Source organism: Odocoileus virginianus, chromosome 7 (genome assembly GCF_023699985.2).
Source record: "Odocoileus virginianus isolate 20LAN1187 ecotype Illinois chromosome 7, Ovbor_1.2, whole genome shotgun sequence".
Classification (NCBI taxonomy): Eukaryota; Metazoa; Chordata; class Mammalia; order Artiodactyla; family Cervidae; genus Odocoileus; species Odocoileus virginianus.
This window is the reverse complement of record NC_069680.1, coordinates 50,066,677-50,090,278: the sequence shown is the minus strand read 5'-3', so window position 1 is coordinate 50,090,278 and position 23,602 is coordinate 50,066,677. Positions and strand designations below refer to the sequence as shown.

The window sequence follows — 23,602 nt, the reverse complement described above, 5'->3', positions numbered from 1 at the left end:
TAGAGGGGTAGGATGGGAGAGGGGATGGAGGCAGTAGAGGGAGGAGATATATATGTATTTATGACTGATTATGTTGTACAACAGAAACCAGTGCAACATAATAAAGCAATTATCCTCCAATTTAAAAATTTAAAAAAAATACAGTAATTGAACAGAAGAATTCAGTAGACAGCTTCAACAGTAGACTGGACCAAGTTGAAGAAATTGATCTATCCAATTTGAAACTATCCAGTCAAAGGAACAAAAGAAAAAAAGGAATGTAGAAAACCTACAGGACTTATGGGACACCATTAAGTGAAAACAATCACGAGAGTCCCAGAAAAACAGAATCACTGATGACTTAATAAATTAGATTGCTACTCTGTGGTATCTTTTAGATGTGGAATCTGAAAGCATTGAATTTATGGAACAGAAAGTGGAATAGTGGTTGCCAGGGGCTGAGAGGTAGGGGAAATGGGGTGATGTTGGTTAGATAGTACAGACTATCAGTTATGAGATGAATAAGCTCAAGTATCTAGGGTACAGCATGGTGGCCGTAGTTAACAATCCTGTATTGTATACGCCGACAGTTGCTATGACAGAAGAGCTTTAATAGTCTCTCCAGAACAATGACAACATAATTTAGGAGGTAAGAGTGGTGACAAATATGCCGAGACATGTACACATATCAAGGCAAATGCTTCAATCTGATCTATATGTAGCATCCTAATTTGTTTCCTTATAGAAATGCATTGCTAAGAATGACTACTTATGTTAGCTGCCATTTCTGTATAATTCTTGCTGTCTGCAAAGCTAGCATGTGTATTTGCATCCTTTCTAAAGGAAGAGACTGCAGTGGATGGTCTATTGTCATTTTTATTTTCCTTCGCATCAGCTCACAGTCAAATCAGAGGCTCAGTATGGACCCTAAATTAGAACCAGTTTAAAACTAGTTTGGCAACTTCTGAGTTTAAACCAATTTAAATTAGATTCTAAATTAGAACCGGTTTAAAACTTTGTGCCAACTTCTGAGTTCTCCATTTCCTTTCACTGACTCTTCTCAATCCAATAATAAAGGCAACTGTGCTTGTATGTAGTGCTTCAGAGAATATTCAGGAGTTCCAGGTAGAGTCAGTAATAATAATACTCTGGTTCCCAGACTGCTGCTCTCACCGTTCCTCCTCCAGCTTCCAGCCTTTCTAACAAGGTACCACTGCCCACCTCTCCATATAATCCCACTACTACAATATTACATCCAAAGCTACGCCTTGACACTCGGAAACATACGTTCATCTTAGTATCTATAGCACTTAGTACACTTCCTGGCACATGCTAGATGTTTAATAAGTATTTGCTGAATATATGAGATACACTTCCTAATGTTACGTTTGTCAAAATGTATTACTTGATTTTATACTAGTCCTGTGATAATGGGGATGTGGGGCTTCCCCTGTGGCTCAGCTGGTAAAGAATCTGCCTGCAGTGTGGGAGACTTGGGTTTGATTCCTGGGTTGGGAAGATCCCCTGGAGAAGGGAAAGGCTACCTAGTCCAGTATTCTGGCCTGGAGAATTCCATGAACTGTATAGTACATGGGCTCACAAAGAGTCAGACACAACTCAGCGACTTTCACTTTGTGACGATATAATTTTGCTCCCTGAAGTTAATGGCATCCAACTGATTTACATTTTTATGCAGGTGGATAAAGGCTTTTCAGAATATCTCAAATCTGTCAGTTGTTAAATTCTTACTAGTCTGGAAAAAGGTCAGGAGACACTTAGATGTCCTGTAATTTTAGCCTGTCCTTTCCCAGAAACGCAGGCTTCCCTGGTTGCTCAGACAATAAGGAATCTGCCTGCAATACAAGAGGACCTGGGTTCAACCCCTGAGTCGGGAGGATTCCCTGCAGAAGGGAATGGCAGCCTACTCGAGTTTTCTTGCCTGGAGAATTCCATGAACAGAAGAGCCTGGTGGGCTACAGTCTATGGGGTTGCAAAGAGTCAGACACAACTGAGCAACTAACACTTTTTTTCTCTCCCGGAAATGCAACTGGTTCTATTTATTAGGTTAAATATGAGGGAAAAATAAATATTGGTATTGAGTTTTGCTTTCCATTATATTTCCAGAATTGTGATTGCCTTGGTTAACAATAAATTCTTAAACTATTAAATATTTCATAGTCATAAAATAGTGCCTATTGAAGAGATGTTATCTGGCTTCTTATCAGAAACTCTGGAGATCAGAAGACAACGGAACATATTTAAGGTGCTGACTGAAAAGTATCTGCTAATCTAGAATTTATATCCAGTAAAAGTATTTTTCCATAATAAAAGTAAAATAAAGACAGTATCAGACAAGCAAAAGCTGAGATAACCTGTTACCATCAAACTCATACTAAAAGAAATATTAAAGGAAGTTCTTAATTCTGACATAAGATAATTGATACTAGAAGAAAATGTGGATATAAAGTAGAGAAGAGTTAGAAGTAATAATCAGATAAAAACTATTTTTATTTTCTTAAAATTTTAAAAAATTGTTTAAATAAAAATATCAATTTGTTATAAGATTTATAATGCATTTAAAAGTTAAATATATATTTATAGCACAAAATATGAAACTACTAATATAAATGAAATTATAATATTGTAGAATTCTCATACATGAAATTATATAACACATAATACATAAATACTATTACTATATAATATAGTGAATAATATTATTTAGGCTGTGATAATTTAAGGATATTTATTTTAATCTCTAGGAACACCACTTTTAAAAACAGGAAAGAAAAGAAAGAGTTTAGTTAAAAAGGCAGAGGAAGAGATTGTCAATGATATATATGGTGAATCAGTCACTGGAAAACTAAATTATACTTGGTTAACCCAAAAGAAGATAAGAAAGAAGAGACAGAAAAAGCTCACACAGAAGAAAGTAGAAAAATACACAACAAATATTATAAGGGTGTGTTCTAGGCTCAGAAATAAAGCTCTAGTTTTCTAAGTAGAAAAAACAACAAGGAATTCTGCCTCATTTTAGTTTGATTCTAAACATATAGAATGTATGGCAGGACAGCAAGGAAGAGCACTAGAAAGATCTATTTCTCTCTCCTGGGTATAAATGGCAAAAATGAATTCTTGATGTTAAAAGGAGACTCCTTGCTGCAGTAGAAGAGATCCAGTCCCTCTGATGCAGGAACTTAGTTCTAATGTGAGTCTAACTGAGTCTAAGACCTAACGTGAACCAGTGACTTGCATGTGACCTTGGGTAGGCACATTAATCCTTGGAGCAGCAATTTCTTATCTATAAATGCAACTTCTGATGCCTTTCTCTTGTGTTGTTATAAAAATTCAGTAAGATCGCAAATATAAAATGTCTGTGACAATAGAGCAGTCTCAAAAAATGTTATTTCACTTCCTCTCAGGCCAAATCTACAGTTCTCTAACATGCACAAAATGAGGATACAGTCAGAATTTTTAGAGAAAAATACAGGTATGAGAATAGCTTGACTGTTAGAATGTAACCAGTGCCTTTTAGTTTCTCTCTGGCTATCATTATAACTCTCCTCTCCTAGGTACTACCTGCTTTTTCTTTCATTGTTTTTAATCTTCAGTTAAATATCATATCCCATTTTATATCCATGACAAAGAAGAAAATGTATATCCAGAGTTTTCTGCTTGATTTCCTTTTCCTTTTCTTGGGTATATTTTTTGCTTGAAAGGAAAAATAGGGAAAAAAAAAAAGGAAAAATAGAAAGGAACCTAGAGAATACTAATCAAAATAAAGGTGTCTCTTTCTGAAAGTATTTCCCAAGTCATGAATTTGTGTCATTTCAGTATTATCTTTGAGCAAGTTCAACTTGTTAAGGATATTTTCTGGGTTCAGTATTCCTAAGTGTGATGCTTTAATGTCCCACTCTGTGCTTTTCAGAAAAGCTAGACCCGAAAGAAAATCTTTTTGACCTTGAAGTGTGCAAGCTTTTGCTCTTTGTCTAACACTAGAGAGCCTTTTGTCTAGCCAGTGAAGTGCTGTTCCCTACCTCACTAATAAGATCACTGCCACTGAAATGAAATATGAGATCTAGACTCGCCAGTTTGCACTGCTTCAGAATTCTTCCCAAGGGGATACTTGTTCATTATGTTAGTGCTTTAGAAATCAGGGGAATTGGAAAAAAAATCACTAACCCCATGCAATTTCATTTCCCTCCCATAATGTTACTATAGCAACTCCACATCCTTGCTCCTTCTCTCCTGTCCAACTGCATATATTGCCTATCTTGAGGCAGCCTCCCTTGAGCCCCAAGAATTGCCTTTGTCAAGCATTTTTCAATTGGAGGTCAAAACTATATCCTGTTGTATATGGTTGAGGGACTGCTTTTTGGTCCAAGACCATTCAAAGTAACATTGTACATTGATTGTAAATTTCTAGGCATTGGGAGTGGATAAGAATCCTTACATTATATTGGGAAAAGCATTGCTCTAATTTTAAAGAAAAGAGTTCCCTGCTACGTAAACCAGTTCGCTGCTGTGTTACAAAATACAATATCCACAATAGCTCTTTTTTTAAAGCTTAAAATGTCCTGAAATAGAAAAGGGAGGGGGGAACCTTAATTAGAGCAAATATTCTCATATTTCTCTTACTTTCTAATTCTTTTTTTACTGAAGTATAGATGATTTACAATGGGTTAATTTCTGTTGTACAGCAGTGATTCAGATATACATACATACATATTCTTTTTCGTATTATTTTGCTATGATTTATCACAGGATATTGAATATAGTTCCCTGTGCTATACAGAAGGACCTTGTTGTTTATTCAGTCTATATCTAATAGCTTGCATTTGCTTACCCCAAACTCCATCCTTCCATTCAACTCACCTCCCCGCTGGCAACCACAAATCTGTTCTCCATGTCTATGAGTCTGTTTCTATCTTGTAGATAAGTTCCTTTGTATTGTATTTTAGTTTCTGCATATAAGTGATATCATATGGTATTTGTCTTTCTCTTTTTGACTTACTTCACTTGTATGATAATCTCTGTGGCTTCCCTGATAGCTCAGTTGGTCAAGAATCCGCCTGCAATGCAGGAGACCCTGGTTCGATTGCTGGGTCAGGAAGATCCGCTGGAGAAGGGATAGGCTACCCACTCCAATATTCTTGGACTTCCCTTGTGGCTTAGCTGGTAAAGAGTCTGCCTGCAATGTAGGAGACCTGGGTTCAATCCCTGGGTTGGAAAGATCCCCTGGAGAAGGGAATGGCTACCCACAGTATTCTGGCCTGGAGAATTCCATGGACTGTGTAGTCCATGGGGTCACAAAGAATCACAAAGGGGTTGCAAAGAGATATCATATGGTATTTGTCTTTCTCTTTCTGACTTACTTCACTTTTATGATAATCTCTAGTTCTATCCACATTGCTGCAAATGGCATTATTTCATTCTTTTTTATGGTCTTACCTTCTTATTCTTAATGCTAAGAAGACTGAGTCATATTCTTCAGTGTAATTCCAATTTATAAGTCACTTATCTATTGAGAATTTTATTTTTTCTGGAACAATAAGGTATTTTAATAGCACTTCTAGGGTATAAAATCAGTCTAGTCTTAAACATAGAGAATAAGAAGGAAAGGAATTTTTAAGCAGCTAACTAGAAAGCATCTTTAAAAGACTAGCCTAAATGCCCATTCATTCACCCACTCATTCTCATTTACTCAGTCATTTTTATTAAGCAACTTTTCATAAACATGGTACTGAGTTAACTTCTCTGTGAGATTCAAGTATCCCTTTTAAGCCATTAACTTAGTCCTCAGAAACAAAATCATTGGAATGATAATGCATGTCCACAAATAACTAAAATACCAAGCAAAATGTCATAGTTTCCCACAAAGAGATTCAGATAAAATATGAGGGGAATCCTGATGGTCAAATGGTTATGTCTCCCTTTGAATAAGCCTTCAAAGAAAACCTGTATTTTAAACAATAAGGTTTGGATCTCGGTGAAAGTGGAAAGGGAAGTTTGGGGTATATGAAATAGTGCACACAAAGCAGAGAAACAGGAACAGGAGAGGCTTTTGCCAGGTACTGCAAAGAGTTTAATTGAGGTGGAAGGGAAGGGGATTAGGCAAAAGTTAAGTGTAGCAGCGACTCATTGGAAGACTTTGAATGCTAACCTGAGGAATTTAGACTTCACTGAGGACTGAATCAGTTATTAAAGATCATTATGAACACAGAGGTATCATCAGAGCAGTGCTTCAGGAATGTGAATGATGTCCCATCTATTTCAAAGCCCAAGAAATTAGTTCAAAATTTAAATGTTTACTTTTTGTCCTCCAAACATGATATTAAGTAATGTCAATCCCAGCTCTATTTTTTTTTTTTTTAAACAGAACTGTGAGTCACTACCTGACTTATACTTTTCCGTCTCAGTGTGGATCAGCCAGTCCTGTTGGTCTTCGTGACTATATAAACTATGATACTAATTAAAGATCTCACATTAACTCTAGGCACTAGTTTTCCACTGACCTGTGACTGTCCCAGCAGCCAGGCTGGCACAGTCTGTGCAGTCAGATAGTCGTGACATCTTAGACAGCTTCCTGCTGAAAGGGATCTCTCCTGCTGGGCTTCTGGCTATTTGAAGAACCATGCACCTGTGAAAAGTTACAGGGCAAATTTGCAGAAGATCCAAAAGAGTTAGACATTCGCAATCAGTGTTTTAAACACTGCAAGTAAAAGTGCAGTTGACCGAGCTGTGCTTCAGGTAGCTCTGTTGAGCTAGGAACCAATGAGGTTTTTCCTTGGGGAACTTGCAGGCTTTATCATTGAAACAAGGTGGTAAAACAAGCAGTGGCTAGAATGGAAAGCCCTTCACAGCTCTGACACGACTGAAAAAAAGTCACCTTTCCTGGCTGAGTCCCCAGATTCTATGAGTTTTTAATACATAAACACCGGAGATCAGAAGCAGCAGCTGCAAAATATAAAGGAAGGCAAGGAGTGTCCGAAAGTTTGAGCAGAGAGGTTTTGTCTTAATAACTACTACCAAGACATGTCTTATTTGTCCTGCAGCCAGCACTGACCTCTTGCTGAATTCAGCCTGTGATGCCTTAGATGAGTCATTTAACTTCTTTGAACCTAAGAGTCTTCATTTACAAAATAAAGGTCATACCCTTCTGTGTAGTGGTAGTTGTAAGGATACAATGATATACAATGATCCAGTGTCTTGGATTTGCTTCAAAACAATACAAGAAAAAAGAAAAGGTCAGGATAGAGATGAATCATTGGGGATGCCAGAGTGACAATTGTTGTTGCTGTCCACCAGGCACCTAGGCACTCATTACACTTTTCAGTCTACTTTAGTCTGAAATATGTTTGAAGTCTTTCCATGATTAAAATGTTTTTAAGAGGATGAAGTCAGCAAAATTATATATGTCTGTATAAGGAACAATGTACTTCAAAAGATTAAGGAGTTGAAATAGATTTTTCTCTTAGGTAGCCAAACACTTTATATTCAGCATGTAGGATTATGCTTGGGGGAAGATCATTTTCAAAGATATAAATGAGTTTTCTTTGAAAATGATAAATGAGTTTTCAAGGATGAATAGTTTTGCGTGTGACCACAATTTAAAATGCCTACGTGTATTCTGTCATCCAGAGTGTACTTAGGAGAAATGAGAGAATCAAATTTGACCTTTTAGTTCATTAAAATACAATCACATTCAGAGAATGTGAATTTTGTGTGTGTCAGAAGTTAGATGTGATTATTGTATTATTTCTTCTTCAGTTATTTTCAGACTTTACATTACTGGGAAGACATTTGCCTTCATGGTATATTTTTAATGTCTTCTCAGATTTTATTTTATTCTATTTTGTTAGGAAAATGCTGTTTCTGACTTGAAAGACTATTATTATATTGCTTTAGTTTGCTTTATAAGAGCAAGTGTTTTAAATTAGCATAAAAGGTGGAATATTTAAACATGTTCAAAGAATATACAGTCCAACTCGTATCATATTTGTGATTCAAATCTCGTATTTTAACGAATTTTAATTGTACTGAGATTTGGCTAGTAGTTTAGAAATAGGATTGTATCTTACTGACTACATATTAGATAATTAGGCTTACTTACAGATCTGTTCATGTAGTCTAGAAAGTGACTTGAATATACTGAATCAACTTCTGACAATTTTAAAATATGGCTATCTTTAGGGCAGGTATTCAGTGTCAGCAGCAGGAATCTTCAAGATGGGGAACAAAACTAAGATGTGTGAAAACTTCTCCGTATGATTTGGAGCCATTTAGATAGTTTAAATGAATAAATTTCCACTTCCTCACTTCCCTGTTAATTCTCCTTTCTCACCTTTTTTGTTTTTTTTTTCATACAGTAGCCCTTCTCCCCTAGTCCTAAAGAAAGGCCCTGACTCTAACTGTAACCCACGAGGCCCCACGGTGCAAAAACCTCTGAAATGAAGGGAAGAGCTCAGATCACTGGTGTCCTGTTAAGAACTACATGCTTCTGGTGCTTAGATAATTGAATTCTTCTATTGCTGCTAACAGAAAAGACCTAATGAAGTTGTCTTATGATGGATCATTGAAAAAGTCTTTGATGAAAGGTTATTAAGTGATTTTTGGCATGTAATTCAGGAATTTAGAGAATTAGTGGTACTGCCAAAACAAAAGTCCAACTACTCATTAATGCAGATGATGTCTCAGCACTAACATTTATAAAGAAAATTGGGAAAGTATTGATGCTGAACCCTGTCTCATTCTACCAATAAACTGAAAAAACATATGTCATTCAGAGAGGAATTTTAAATAAATTGTTACTCTTGCTTAATAATCATAAAATTTATAATGTATTGCTGTTTTGATCCATTGTGTTTGAATAATTATAATTCCAATCAGGAGATTTATTTTTGACACTTAAAGGCTTGTGTTCTCAGGAAATCTTTAAACTTTTTAAAAATTTAGATTTATGGTTTTTTGCAGCAGGGAAGTATGATATGGTAATCAATAAAAAACACTCAAGCATAAAATTATATTACATGAAGATACAATTATATGGGGGAAATGAAATGGAAGTAGACATGCAGGAACAAAAAGGAGCAATGTAAAATTCCTGTTACAAATTCCTATTTGGAAAGTTTGTAGTATTTTTTTAAATGGTAGACATACAATTATTTATAGTACTTAGATTCCATTGGATAGTCAAAAGAGTAGTGGAACAGTTACATTTTTAACTGTCAACTTTACAGGGAATTACACACCTGACCACTGCTTAAACTTATGAAAAATTCAGTTCTTTAGTTGAAAAAATAGAATTATATTATGAGATACATGAGTAAATATTTGAAGCTCGCTGATCCACAGCACTTTGGATGCCATGCTGAATCCTGATGAAATATACTCATTCATAGAGTTTCCCGTCAAATGTATTTGAAAATGTTGCCTTTTTTGATAGGATGGTCTGACGCCGCTGCACTGTGGAGCTAGAAGTGGCCATGAACAGGTGGTGGAGATGCTGCTCGATCGAGCTGCCCCCATTCTCTCCAAAACCAAGGTAATTTCTCCCCAGGTGTTTGAGGATCACACTGTGTTCAGCTTTGAATCCCTTGGCTGGTTATTTCACCCAAACTTCCAATCACATAGAATTTGCTGTAGTTTGAATTTAGCAATTAGTGCACTCAAGATCAAGTTTGAGTTCATGAGGCCTTCAGATGGAACACACTCTACCACAGAATTATTTGTGTGTGTATGTTAACTTTTGTTTTTGTTTCAGGAACACTTACTGTTTGATTTTATTCTATGAAATTTTCATAGGTCAGAAATGATTGCTTGTTGGGAAAAGAAAGACTGTAAGATTTACAGTCTGAAGTCTGGGTGCTGACACCTTTTCTCCTGACCCTCAGTTTATTTCTTGAGAGTTCACAGACTATTTAAAAAAAAAAACCACCAAGGTATTATTTAAGTGATAAAAGCTGGAAACTTTGGAAGGATTACACTTTGGGCCTTTGGAACAGTTGACATATCTAAAAGGAAAACATGATATTACCTAAAAAAAAAAAATGTTTTACTAAGTGTCTTCTGAGTTTTTTAAATGGTGAGACCATTTAATAGTATTTGAAAGAGAGAATATTTGTAAATAAATTTGGGGACATACAAACTACCTCAGAGTCTTTGCTGTTTTTATAAATCACACTAGTGACTTTTTGAAGCTATATTAAGCTTTATAAGGAGCCGTAATTTCTAAACATGAACAACAACAAAATACATATTACTCCTGTTTGCACTCTGCTCAATTATTTACTCAGCTTCAGTGAAGATGGACAGGGTCAAAGTTGTCTGAACAATTTTATCACTCATCACACAGGGTTTTGATTGGCAAGCGTTGGAGAAGTTATCCAACAGAATTAAGCAGCCACCCTTTTTCACTGCACGTGATGACATCTTGGACTTTTGAGTGTTTCTCATCTAAACCATTCTACTTGTTCCTTTTCCCTTCACATAGTCCATATCTATCTTCTCTTAATCCAACTGCTATCTTTGAACTACATCATCTTCCTAAACTGCTGTAATTACTTCCTTACTTGTCCCTCACCTCCCCACCTGCTCCTTTCTAATCCTGTTCCCATTTTGCAGTCAGAGTGGCCATGTAAACATCAACCAAATCATGTCAGCCTCCTGCCTAAAAAGTCTCGAATTAACTCTCATCATTCTCTTTAAAATTAATTTTCATCTTATCAGAGCAATATGGGCACAATTAAAAAGCAAATCATTGTTTCATCTTTCTCCTCCTATTGTTCATCTCATTATGTATTTGGCTTTTTTTCCTAAGAAATCTTGATTATTTTTGATGTTTTTAATATGCAAGAACATTTTCTTGTCCTCTGTGAGCTTCTTTTCTTAAAGCATCCAGTTCTTGTTTTACAGATGCAATACATTCTGTTGCCTTTCAGAAGACATTTAAGATGACTTTTCTTTAAATTCTTTCACCTCTCATCTGTCCCTAACTCCTCAGATTTCTTTTTATTGCTTTGTTGGCTTTGTCTCTCTTTTGTGATGGGAGTTTCCCACCATGGTCTACCTGACCGTATGTGCCAGGCACTTACCTTTGAGTGCAAGCCCCAGGCAGGGCTCCTTTCAGGTGGATCAGAGAGGTCCCTATGTCTAGGATTCTTCCTTATTCTGAGTGCCTGCTCTGAATCAGAGCCTAACCATTGCCCTCTGCTCAGCCCCAGGCCCAGAGTCCAGAATCTCCAGAGATTTAATTCCCAGTTTCCTGCAAGGCACAGGGGGGAAGTCATTTGGTTTTGTTGGGTTGGAAGGACCAATAGACCTGACAGTTCCATAGGCAGACAAACCAATCAAGCTTTTGGTCCCAAGCCTCACCTTTATCCCCCAAGTACTACGTTTCCATGTTGGCACCTTTTGAACCTTTGGGAGGTAAAGCCGTTCTCTTCACTGTACGCTGTAGTATGCTGGAGCCACATGGTTGAACCTATTATGTATATCTCTTCCCAATTCCATATTCAGTAGCACCATGTTGATAGCTTGACATAGGTCATAGTGTAGAGGTCTTTACACAGTGTAAATTGGCAAACACTACCTATTTTCATAGAGCTATCGTGAGACATTTACCAGCATACCACAGGTTATACCTTTCACCAGGCACTTAGGTGTCAGCCTTCTCCTTTCTGCTGGATAAGCTAACACACTTAAAATCTCTTCTCATATTCTAACGTTGTAGACATCACACATATGTTTTTGTTTTCTTTCCCATTGTGTGACTGTGTGGGCGTGCCTGCACACATACATGTGTGTGTCCCATGGATTCTGTCTTTTAATTCCGTTCATGTTTTTCAGTGGAGCTTGTGAAAGGATGGATAAACACACACATCACTTCTACCATGTTTATCCAGAAGTCCCCACGCCCACTACACTGAGAAGTCCTTCCCAGAATCTGACCACCTCTTTGCCTCATCTCTGGTCCTCACCATCTCCAGCCAAGCAGCCTCCTTCCACTTCCTATAATACACCAAGACTGTTCTCATTTCCTGTTCCCTCAGACTGAACTTTCTCAGTCTGTCCCAGATCTCTGCAGTCTTCATCTATTTCTCAGCTCAGATGTCATCTTCTCAGAGAGATCTTCTTAGTTTCTTTACTTGTTTGCTATCTCTTTCTTCAATGAAATGAAAACAAGAACTTTGTCTTATATTCAGTGTGATTCCCCAAGCACCTCAATCAACAACTGTTACCTAGGAGACCTTCACCAAATATTTGTCAAATAAATATTAAGTGGATGAATGCATTCTGAACGTTAAGACCATCTCTCTAAATCTTCAAGACTTCCATCTTTCTGATCTAAGAAAAACCATCACACTGGACCCATGTTTTTAGCTTGATGAGATGCTATATATATGTAATAAGGCCCCTTTGCACAAGACAGATGGTGTTTCTTTCTGGTGCTTCCCCAGTGACCTATAAGTTACTCATTCAGAGGTGGTGGTTTTGTGTATCATTAGAGAGTTTGCTTCTTTTTGTGACACTGCCGCCCATTTCTAATCTTCACTAAATCATTTGTTCTCTCAGAGTTTGTTTCTTTGTTTGCTTCCTGTTTTCCTCTAAGGCTGTGTCAACACACAAAGCAGAGGGATTTTTGGCAGGAAATAAACAAGTGCATATGCTCATGGGTGGCAGTATCTCAAGAGAGAAGTGTTCCCATTCTTTGTTGCACCTTAGTTTCTACTTTGGTTCAAGATGTTGAAGTGGAATTTTTTCAGCAGAAATATCCTGATTGACTGGCCATGTATGGAGGCTTTAAATTTACATAGTTATTTATGGAGCTCTTTCTGTATATACAAGGCTCTCTGCTGGGCAGTATGGGGAAATTTTAACCCATGAAACTTGCTTTCAAGAAACACAAATAGTTAAAATACATGACGGGCTGTGTGAATGACGCCATGAGCATGGTCAAAGGAAAACTTGCTTTTATACCCCCTTAAACTGTTGTTTTATGTTATTTATAAAATAAATTAGGGGAATTTAACTTGGCCCAGAGGATTCAGAAATCATCAGTGCATATATAGTATATCATTATTTTCAAAGTTCAGTGATGATGATTTTTTTTGGAAATTAAATTTACTGTCACTTTTCCCCCCAAGTAGGTTAAACCAAGTTACATTAATTACTAAAGCCTCTCTTGATAACTGGATTCTCTGGAAATTTCCCCAGGCCGCTCCATGTTGCCCCCATATTTAGAGAAAGCATGCCTGAAAAGACTGATATCTATCTAATAGCTTGTTGTTGCCTTTGTTGAGAAACATGTACTGAGTGCTAAGTGTCATGCTAAGCCTTTTTAAAGGTTTTATTTACCTTGTGTCCTACTCATGCCCTCTCTCAGCAATCTAAATGAATGTGTTGCTTACTGCCCACGATGACCTGTCCTTGAACCCAGTTAATTGAATATTAGTTTGTCAGAGGCTTGCCTTTCCTTGTCGTAAACACATGGGGGCACCAGACTGATGGAAAAGGGAAAAGTTGTCCTTTCTACACTGATGTGAGAAGAGATGTGCTGTATTTAGAGCTTTCTTAAAAATTGATCAAGTCAATAATAAGTATTAGTAATATAGAATTAGCAAATAAAAATCAGTCTAGTGAATACCAGTCTGTCCCTGCCTTTATTTTATCCTTTTCAGTCTTAAATAGTTCAGTTCAATTCAGTTCAGTCATTCAGTCATGTCTGACTCTTCGAGACCCCATGAACTGTAGCACGCCAGGCCTCCCTGTCCATCACCAACTCCCAGAAATCACTCAAACTCATGTCCATTGAGTCAGTGATGCCATCCAACCATCTCATCCTCTGTTGTCCCCTTCTCCTTCTGCCTTCAATCTTTCCCAGCATTAGGGTCTTTTCAAATGAGTCAGTTCTTCACATCAGGTGGTCAAAGTATTGGAGTTTCAGCTTTAACATCAGTCCTTCCAATGAGTATTCAGGACTGATTTCCTTTAGGATGGACTGATTTGATCCCCTTGCAGTCCAAGGGACTCTCAAGAGTCTTCTCCAACACCACAGTTCAAAAGCATCAATTCTTCAGCGCTCAGCTTTCTTTATAGTCCAACTCTCACATCCATACATGACCACTGGAAAAACCATAGCCTTGACTAGACAGACCTTTGTTGGCAAAGTAATGTCTCTGCTTTTCAATATGCTGTCTAGGTTGGTCATAACTTTCCTTTCAAGGAGTAAGTGTCTTTTAATTTCATGGCTGCAGTCACCATCTGCAGTGATTTTGGAGCCCCCCAAAATGAAGTCTGTCACTGTTGCCACTGTTTCCCCATCTATTTGCCGTGAAAGGATGGGACCAGATGCCATGATCTTAGTTTTCTGAATGTTGAGCTTTAAGTCAACTTTTTCACTCTCCTCTTTCACTTTCATCAAGAGGCTCTTTAGTTCTTCTTCACTTTCTGCCATAAGGGTGGTATCATCTGCATATCTGAGGTTATTGATATTTCTCCCAGCAATCTTGATTCTAGCTTGTGCTTCATCCAGCCCAGCATTTCTACTGAGGTACTCTACATATAAGTTAAATAAGCAGAATGACAATATACAGCCTTGATGTACTCTTTTTCCTATTTGGAACCAGTCTGTTGTTCCAGGTCCAGTTCTAACTGTTGCTTCCTGACCTGCACACAGATTTCTCAGGAGGCAGCTCAGGTGGTCTGGTATTCCCATCTCTTGAAGAATTTTCCACAGTTTGTTGTGATCCACACAGTCAGAATTCCATTTCATTGGGGATGCAATTAGTAGTGGCCCTTAGTGCAGTTTACACTGCTTTTATCTTTTCAAGTCATGGAAAATCTTGTTATTACAAAATTTTCAAACATGTGCAGAAAAAATAGCAAAATAAAGCCCTCAGTACACATCAGTCAGCTTCCTGATTCACAGCATGTGGGCCATGTGCTAGGTCTCCACCAGCAGCTACTCCCTGGACGGCAATATCCATGCATTGTTTCATAGTGAACCCTCTCTCACCAGTAAACACTTCAATACATCATGTCTAAGAGCTGAGGACTCTTTAAATAACCAGAATACATCCCAACTAATAATCATTTCTTCTATATCGTCAAATAGCCAGACTTAAGATTTTCCTGATAGTATTATCATTTTGTCTACATTTCATTTACAGTTTGATAGCATGAAGAGATTTCCACTGGCCAAATGTCACACCATTTTTAAATTCGAGAAAGAAATTATCTTTGAAATTTTATTTTTGATTGATATAACACATGGGAGGACTAGTTTGGAAAGGAACTGCTGTTCAAAACAGTTGCCGTAAAACCTTTTAAAAAGAGATGGTATTTCCATGTGTAAATCTAGGGTTTTCATCTGTTCATATTTGTACTACGTTTTTTGGGGGCCCATTTGCAAATGAAAGATAAAACAGTCAACTCCACTTTTCTTCTGTGTTCCAGAATGGACTGTCTCCACTGCACATGGCTACACAGGGGGATCATTTAAACTGTGTCCAGCTTCTCCTCCAGCATAATGTTCCTGTGGATGACGTCACCAATGACTACCTGACCGCCCTGCACGTAGCTGCCCACTGTGGCCATTACAAAGTGGCCAAGGTTCTCTTGGACAAGAAAGCTAATCCCAACGCCAAAGCCCTGGTGAGTGGCTCAGCTCACAAGTCCAGCCTATGTTGTCTTGCTGACCACATGCTACCCCTACATGCAAAGGGACTCTTTTTCAGCAGGTGAAAATGGAAGGTCTAGTTTAGTAAAGTATATACTTCTTGTCAACCTTCAAGTAGCCTTCTTGTAAATTTATAAACCCTTTTATTTCCAACATAAGCAAGGCTGGTGAGGCTGATTTAAATCATTAGCCTCTTTATAGTCACATTTGTGATTCTTTTATGTAAATAAACCCAAAGACTGTACAAGTACAAAAAGACTGAGTTGGTCAACTTATCTTCTGGTAGATAAAGTGATAACTCTGTGAATTAAAGTTTTTTTGAGATCTAAAAATATGAGGCAAATGATAAAAAATAAACCTTGAACATGAGAAGTCTAGGAAGTTGTGAGTGGAAATCTGATGTGATGTTAACCATGTAAGGTAATGAAATACCACCTGTCATCTTCTTTTCATTGAGATGCAAATCAAAATTTTGATCTAGTTTTGGAGTCTTAACTCCTAGAATGATTTGCTATTTTAACCTTGAGCTTTACTATATAGTTTGGTTTTCACAATGATATGCTATTTGTTGTCTTTAGAAAAATAAATGCCCCAATTTAGTAAGCTGTTTAAAGTTAGTTCAGAAGAAACACTCATGTTTAGGAAAAAAATATGTCACCAAATGTTAGGGAAAACCTATGTGTTTACTAGCAATTTTGTGGTCAGGGCTGTCATGTGATCGACCATTTTAGGAAGGGGCTCTGCTCCCTTTCAACTCATCACCTCTGGCAGTCTGTGGGCTCTGAAATTTGGAGTGGCCAGGAAAGAATGGGCAGGAAGGAGCCCTTCAGACCCTGGGCAGCTCCACGGCCTTTGTGATTCTAAAGGCTTTTCCTGGAGCAGCATTTTAAGAGCTGCTTACTGGCCCAGGATATCGCACATATCTTTGAATTCTGAGAAGGGAGGAAAAGAAATGAGCACCATGACTCATTTTTCCATACAAGAAAAGAAGCCTTACAACAGGGTGTGGGCTCTGACCCTCATTTTCCTCTGACTGAAGATTTCACAGCAGAAGGCGGTTATGGAGGTTGTAGCCTGTCATCCTAGGATGGACTATGGCCTGGTAAGTGGTCTCAAAACCTCCACAGAAGCACCTGCGGTTTTCATGATGCATCCTGAGAGGCTGCAGTTCTCTGTGCTGACAAAAATATGCCCCATGGTCTCACTTAGCAGGTAGTACGGCTAGGTAGGTAATTTGTTAAAAACCAAGTTCCTTTATTTGATTAAATATTAAACCAAATGTTCTAACTAATGTTGAGTTGTTTAACTTTTTGCTCCCTTGGACAAATTTTTGGCCCAGATGTTTTTAGTCTATGTTTTTGAGGTGAAGGAGGGACATATTTGGAAGGGTAAATTCCAGAGTAAAATAATCTAAAAAGATGGATGAGTGACTTCCCTGGCAGTCCAGTGGTTAAGACTCCACCTTCCAAAGTGGGGGATGCAGGTGTGAGCCCTGCTCAGGGAGCTACGATCTCACATCCTTGCAGCCAAAAAACCAAAGCATAAAGCAGAAGCAATATTGTAACAAATTCAGTAAAGACTTAAAAAAAAAAAATGGTTCACATAAAAAAAATCTTTAAAAAATTTAAAAAGATGCATGACCATTTTGCCTTAACTACTGAGAACCTATGACCAAAATTTTTTGCTTCCTGTTCATGATTATCAGGGCACGTTGGGTTCCTGGGAGCAGGTAGACTACCTGTGCTTCCAGAAAAGAACCTATATTCAATTATTTTTGCTCTCATTGTTTTTTGCTCATTTCCAAATCTTTACAGACATCACTTTTGCAGAGGTATTTTACTGTGTACAGGAAGTGGATCTCAATGGAATGTAATCAAATAGGTCTGGGTCTTTTTCTGTTGCAGAATGGCTTTACCCCTCTTCACATTGCCTGCAAGAAGAATCGAATTAAAGTGATGGAACTCCTTCTAAAACACGGTGCATCCATCCAAGCTGTAACCGAGGTGAGGAGAGGAGGATTTCTGGGGTTCCCCATGTATAGCCTCAGCAGCCAGAGTCCCAGTACCCTCCCTGACGACCTGCTAGTTGTACTGTGTGTGGTTGTCATAGCACTTTCTGAACCCTTCCCGAAAGGGCTGCCAGTTCTTAGGAGAGCAGACAAGAGTGTGGGAGGAGAGTGCAAATACTCAGTACAACGCCATACCAGAAGCATAACCCGAACACATGCATCGTGCTGGCGGGGTGCCATCGCCAAGTATAATTCACGTGAAATCTAATGCAGTGCTTCTCAAGCCCTGTCTGGGGGTGGATTTGCCCCGCCCTGAGGCACTTGGCTGTCTGGGAAAGTCTCTCGTCGTCACAACTGGATGGTGCTACTGGCATCTAGTGGCGAGAGGCCAGAGTTGCAACGAAATATTTTACAGCGTGCAGCCCAGCCTCCAACAACAGAGGATTACATGTGCCACCGTGGATTGCTCTCTGGGAAAACTCAGAATTAATGAAACACAGAGTTTCTGAAGTTAGTCAAAGGGTAGCTCTAGGTTTCTTTCATATAAACCGACACAGAACTCAGAGAAGCCATCTATTGGGATCAGGGCTGAGCCTGCAGCAAGGAAAACAGTCTGGCATCCACCCTCCAGACTTACCCGTCCCCCACCCACCTGTAGCATTCTGGTCCTGTTGGATTTTAGCTATTGGCCTTCCCTAGACTGGACTCCCTTTGTTCACCCCGCATCTCCATACCCTCCATGTGTCACCTGCCTCCAGGCTAGTCCTGCATGTCTTCGAGGACCACATCTGGGGCCACCTTCTCCAGGAGTCCTTCCCTAACCCTTGATCTGGTCCCGGAGCTCCTCCTGGGGACCATCACCACATCCTAGGTGTATTTCCATCAAAGCACTTGTCCAGCACTTGTCCAACTGGCTTACTTATGACCCAGTCGCACTCCCCACCCTCTGACACCCCAAAACTGCAGGCTCCACCAAGGCAGGCCTGACTCTTACTGAGCTTAATGTACCCACAACATGGTAGATTCCATAGTAGATCATCCAGTAAAGGTTCGTTGACTGCATCATTAAAGACTCTAGAATTTGAAGCAAATGTAGACACTAAGGTTTAATCTAGTCATTGCTGCTTTGCCTCAGTTTCTTATCCAGAAATGAATTATTTACCTTGATTTCTAACCTTCTCAACTTTACAATACTAAATGATGGAAAATATTAATACTGATTTGCTCTTTTATGAGTTTTCTGGCTCCCTGGTAGGCACCCAGTTATTCCAATTAGAAAACAGTAAGTTTATTCTCAGTGCATGGCGGCCCTTTTTAAAGATTTTGATGGACTCTGAAATAAAAGGAGATTTCTGACTGGTGTCTAAGGGAGTGTCCAGAGACGCCAGCCTGCGGTGAAGTTCCGCTGTCGGCTCTGTCGCTCCCTGAGGCCTTAGAAAGGTGGTGCCGACAATGTCCTAATTAGACTTTGCCTGCCAGAGGGAAGAAGCACCAAATGAAAACACAATTCTCCTTCCTCTTGTTTTCCTCAGTTGCCACTACTTGAAGTCTGACAACTAGAATTCTTGTCTTCTGTCTCCCTTTCATTGTATAGAATTCCTTACACATCTTTTTTGACATTACTCAAATTTCAGTTGAAATTCGTCGTCTTCTTCTCTCTCAGCTTTTTTCTGGCTATATTAAATTTTTTTTTCAAGTTATGATGTTCATGGTGTAAGTGAAATTAAATCCTGAAACATTTGAAATGGAATCATTTTATATAAGAAGAACCAGTGTTTTGAGGTATGTGTGTACGTAGGACTTTAAAGCACACACAAAAAATGAAGGTCTAGTCTAGTGACCATTGTTATATTTGCCTTAATTATATCACTTTACAATACTCAGAAAGTTAAAAATTTGAATGATTGAGACCTTTAATGCTTATCTGCTCATTTCTTAGAGGGATGGCTTTGTGTTCCGACCTGCTCTTTCCTGTATAATACAATCAGTTATTCTGAGTACATGAGAACCCTTATTAAAGGCCAGAATAGGATCTGAAAAAAAAGTTGACTTTTTTGCTACTGTGTGTGTAATCACACACATGCATACACACATGCAAACATATCCATGTAGATAAGGAAGATTTAATAAAGGGAAAAACCTTCAAGGTATTTCTGTCTAAAGTTTTCTTCATAGAGCTGTATAAGATGTGTGAAATAAGTCTTTAGTAGTTATGACATAGGCCTTTCATAATCATGGAACCTGCTTTAGGGAAATGATGATTATTGGTACATTTGCCATATAGAATCTAAGACATGGTGGTGATGTCTTGATGTTTTCTGATCTGATCAGTAAGTTGGTTGTCTTAATATTGAAAGGATGGATGGATAAAATTGCAGCCAGGCAGACAGATAAGCAGGCGGACAAATCGTTTTGAAAATAAGCCAACAAGCTGACATTTCCCTTTTCTCCTCCAGTCGGGCCTTACCCCAATCCATGTTGCTGCCTTCATGGGGCATGTAAATATCGTGTCACAACTAATGCATCATGGAGCCTCACCAAATACCACTAACGTGGTAAGTATCCTTTGAAGAAAGTAGGTCCAATTGTGAGTATTTTTGAAACTGGAAAAGATTACTCTCAATCTACTTATTTTTTGTTGTAAGTAAATTAATTACTATTTAACTTGACTACTTAAAAGGACAGAATTTTGAGAATACCTGTGGTTTCCTTTACTTCAACGACAAGATCCATTCAGTAAATGAAGTGAGCTGAAGTGAAGTCGCTCAGTCGTGTCCGATTCTTTGCGATCCCATGGACTATAGCCTACCAGGATCCTCAGTCCATGGGATTTTCCAGGCAAGAATACTGGAGTGGGTTGCCATTTCCTTCTGCAGGGGATCTTCCCGACCCAGGGATCGAACCCAGGTCTCCTGCATTGTAGGCGGACCCTTTACTGTCTGAGCTACCAGGGAAGCCCAGTCACTAACTGGTCACAAATTGCTAAGACTTAGGGGCTGTGTAGATTACTACTAAATATTATACTTCAAAAAATAAAGTTTTCTGGAAAGGGAGAGTTTTCTTTTTCAATAGAAGCATTAAGAAGTGTTTCATGCATTGACGGACCTAGAGATTATCATACTAAGCGAAGTAAGTCAGAAAGAGAAAGACAAATACCATATGATTTCACTTATATGTGCAGTCTAAAATATGACACAAATGAACCTATCTATGAAGCAGAAACAGACTCACAGACATAGAGAACAGACCTGTGGTTGCCAAGGGGGGGCAGGATTGGGAGGGAAGGCTTGGGAGTCTGGAATTAACAAATAAAAGCTATTTATATAAAATGGATAAACAAGGTCATACATACAGTGCAGGGAATTATATTCAATATCCTGTGATAAACTGTAGTGAAAAGTATATGAAAAAGAATATATATATATGTGTATGACTGAGTCAAACTTGGCCGATTAGCAGAAGTTAACACAACATTGTATATCAACTATACTTCGGTAAAATTAAAACAGATAAGAAGTATTTCATGCTGAGAAAGTAGTTCCAACACTCTCCTTATTGTGATTTCAAGTAACTTTGAAGTAATTTCTCTTTAGTGTGTTTGGTATTGTGTCACAAACCCATGGAACATAGTAAATGTCAAAGGAGTAGCTTATTACTCTCGATCTGCATGTGGCCCTTGACCTTGTTTTGTAGGATTTTAAGTATAACATCCTAATAATATTGGCACCCCAGACACGAGCATAAGGATGTTAGTTGGATTCATGGGCACTAAAGAAATAAAAGTAAAACAAACAGCATGCTGGCACAGACAGGGCAAACCCTAAGAGCCCGTGCCTCCACCCTTGAGGGCAGACGTCCAATGAGGCTCTGTCTTCAGCAGCTGGGCTCAGCACATCCACAAGATAGAAACAGACCAGATCCCAGCTGAATGCAGTCTTCCCTGGTACTTATGCCAGGGAGAGAGTGTTTTCCTTTACAAAGAGAACACTGCGTAACATGGTCAGCTCCATCCTCAGACGCTTTCCAGTAATAACAGCAGCAAGTTCCATGTGAACCATATCTCTGCGTATCCTTCCACGGAGATGAATATCCTACAAAGCAAAGCAAAATTTATAAAAGTTATTTAAAAGTGGGCATCACTTCTGTGTGGAAGAGTATATTTGATTTTAACATTTTGATCCATGTGTGTTTTCTATGTTGTTTCATTTTTAAAAATGAGATCATCTGAATTAAAGTCTACCTGGTGAAAAGCAGCAGAGGTGGGGAAAGTCCAGTGACAAAGAAAATAACCCCTTGGGATAATGCTCGAAGAATAGGATAATGACCTGTTGAGATAAAGCAGGGAGCGCAAACCAAGGACATGTCGAATCTGGCCTTCGGTTTATTTTGTGTTGCTTATGCAGCAGTTTTTGCTTTGTTTTGAACTCTGATTTTTTGCCCAACACTCAAGAAATGTACACAGATGTCCCAGACTGCTACTATTTTTGAAAAATAGAAAGGTGAGGCATGATACAACTGGCATCCCAAAGATTTACTGCTGCAGTCTGCCCATGCCAGGTAGGGGTGCCTCCCTCGAGCAGGACAGGACCTGGCCTCCCTCCAAGAACACTCTCCACCTGCTCTCTTTACTCATTCAGTCTCCTGCTTGGTCCTGTTGCATTTGCCTTTGAACCCCAGTGACGCGGCATTGTAGATTATTGAGTTTCCAATCCTGCCGTGCTCTGTGGACTTCACGCTGAAGTTGTCTATCGTGGGCCAGGCTTCTGGGCAATTCTTGTGCATTTCATTTCCCTTCTTCCCTATTTTCAGTAAGGAAGTGCTTGGGACTACCTTTTATTTAAACCAAAACCTCCATCACAAACTTTATGTAAAGAAAATATGCCAGTCTTTAGAGCTGTCTTAACTCACTTTGGCTCCTGTTCCCCAGAGAGGAGAGACAGCCCTGCACATGGCAGCTCGGTCCGGTCAGGCTGAAGTCGTGCGGTATCTGGTGCAAGACGGAGCTCAGGTAGAAGCTAAAGCTAAGGTATGTGCCACGCGTGCTTTGTTTGCTACCAAGAGAAGAAATGATTTTAATAAAACCTTTAAACATATGCATGCTCTCTTCCAGGATCACTCTTCTAGAGTAATGACCACCACCAGTGACAAAAGTCTCTACCCCAGGGATGTTGAAAACATCCCTTTGCTCCCCATGTCCACTCAATTATTTAACAAAATGAAATAGAACAAGAGCTTTGTGCCAGAAAGAACTCTGTGTCCTTGGCACATTGCTCATCCCTAACAACTTAGAAACCAAGCCTAGAATTGACCCAGAGTTGTTTGCACTCTGTGAAGAGAGGCTCGTGCACAAAGTTTCTAGCACAGGCATAGTTTGGAAGCACAATTGAGTTCTTTTGGTTGACTTAGATGTCGGCTGTCACAGCCACAAAAGGGAAAGGGGAGTTTTAAGTTTTTCTCCAGGGCTTCCCTGGTGGCTCACTGGTAATGCATCCACCTGCCAATGCAGGAGACTCAGGTTTGATCCTTAGGTCGGGAAGATCCCCTGGAGAAGGAAATGGCAACCCACTCAAGTATTCTTGTCTGGGAAATCCCATGGACACAGGAGCCTGGCGGGCTACAGTCCATGGGGTTGCTAAGAGTTGGACACGACTTAGCAATTAAACAGCAACAGCAGCAACATTTTCTCCACAAGTTGTGAATCCATAAACTCTGAGACTTGGTCAGAGTTGTTCATGGAACATAGAATATAGAAGAAGGTCAGGACTGAGTTTGAATGCGTCATTGTCTGCCTGGCATTTACCCACCAGAAGAAACTTGCTGTCACTATCTGTCTGCATAGTTGGTCCAGTTATCAAATGGCAATTTTGGTCAGGAATCATAGATACATAAATACCTAAGGTATTTAATTTTAGCCCTTCAATATTCAAATGTACATC

The 23,602-nt window shown here is 38.9% G+C and overlaps 1 protein-coding gene across 2 annotated transcripts in view; it reads left to right on the top strand.

The window, feature by feature from the left end:
* ANK3 (ankyrin 3) overlaps positions 1 to 23,602 on the top strand; it is a 366,464-nt gene that overhangs the window by 174,151 nt on the left and 168,711 nt on the right. For both annotated transcript variants that reach the window (XM_070470691.1, XM_070470692.1), the window contains exons 9-13: positions 9,425 to 9,523; positions 15,436 to 15,633; positions 17,563 to 17,661; positions 20,123 to 20,221; positions 22,594 to 22,692. In XM_070470691.1, coding sequence (XP_070326792.1) covers positions 9,425 to 9,523; positions 15,436 to 15,633; positions 17,563 to 17,661; positions 20,123 to 20,221; positions 22,594 to 22,692 — 594 coding nt within the window. The remainder of the gene's footprint in view (positions 1 to 9,424; positions 9,524 to 15,435; positions 15,634 to 17,562; positions 17,662 to 20,122; positions 20,222 to 22,593; positions 22,693 to 23,602) is intronic.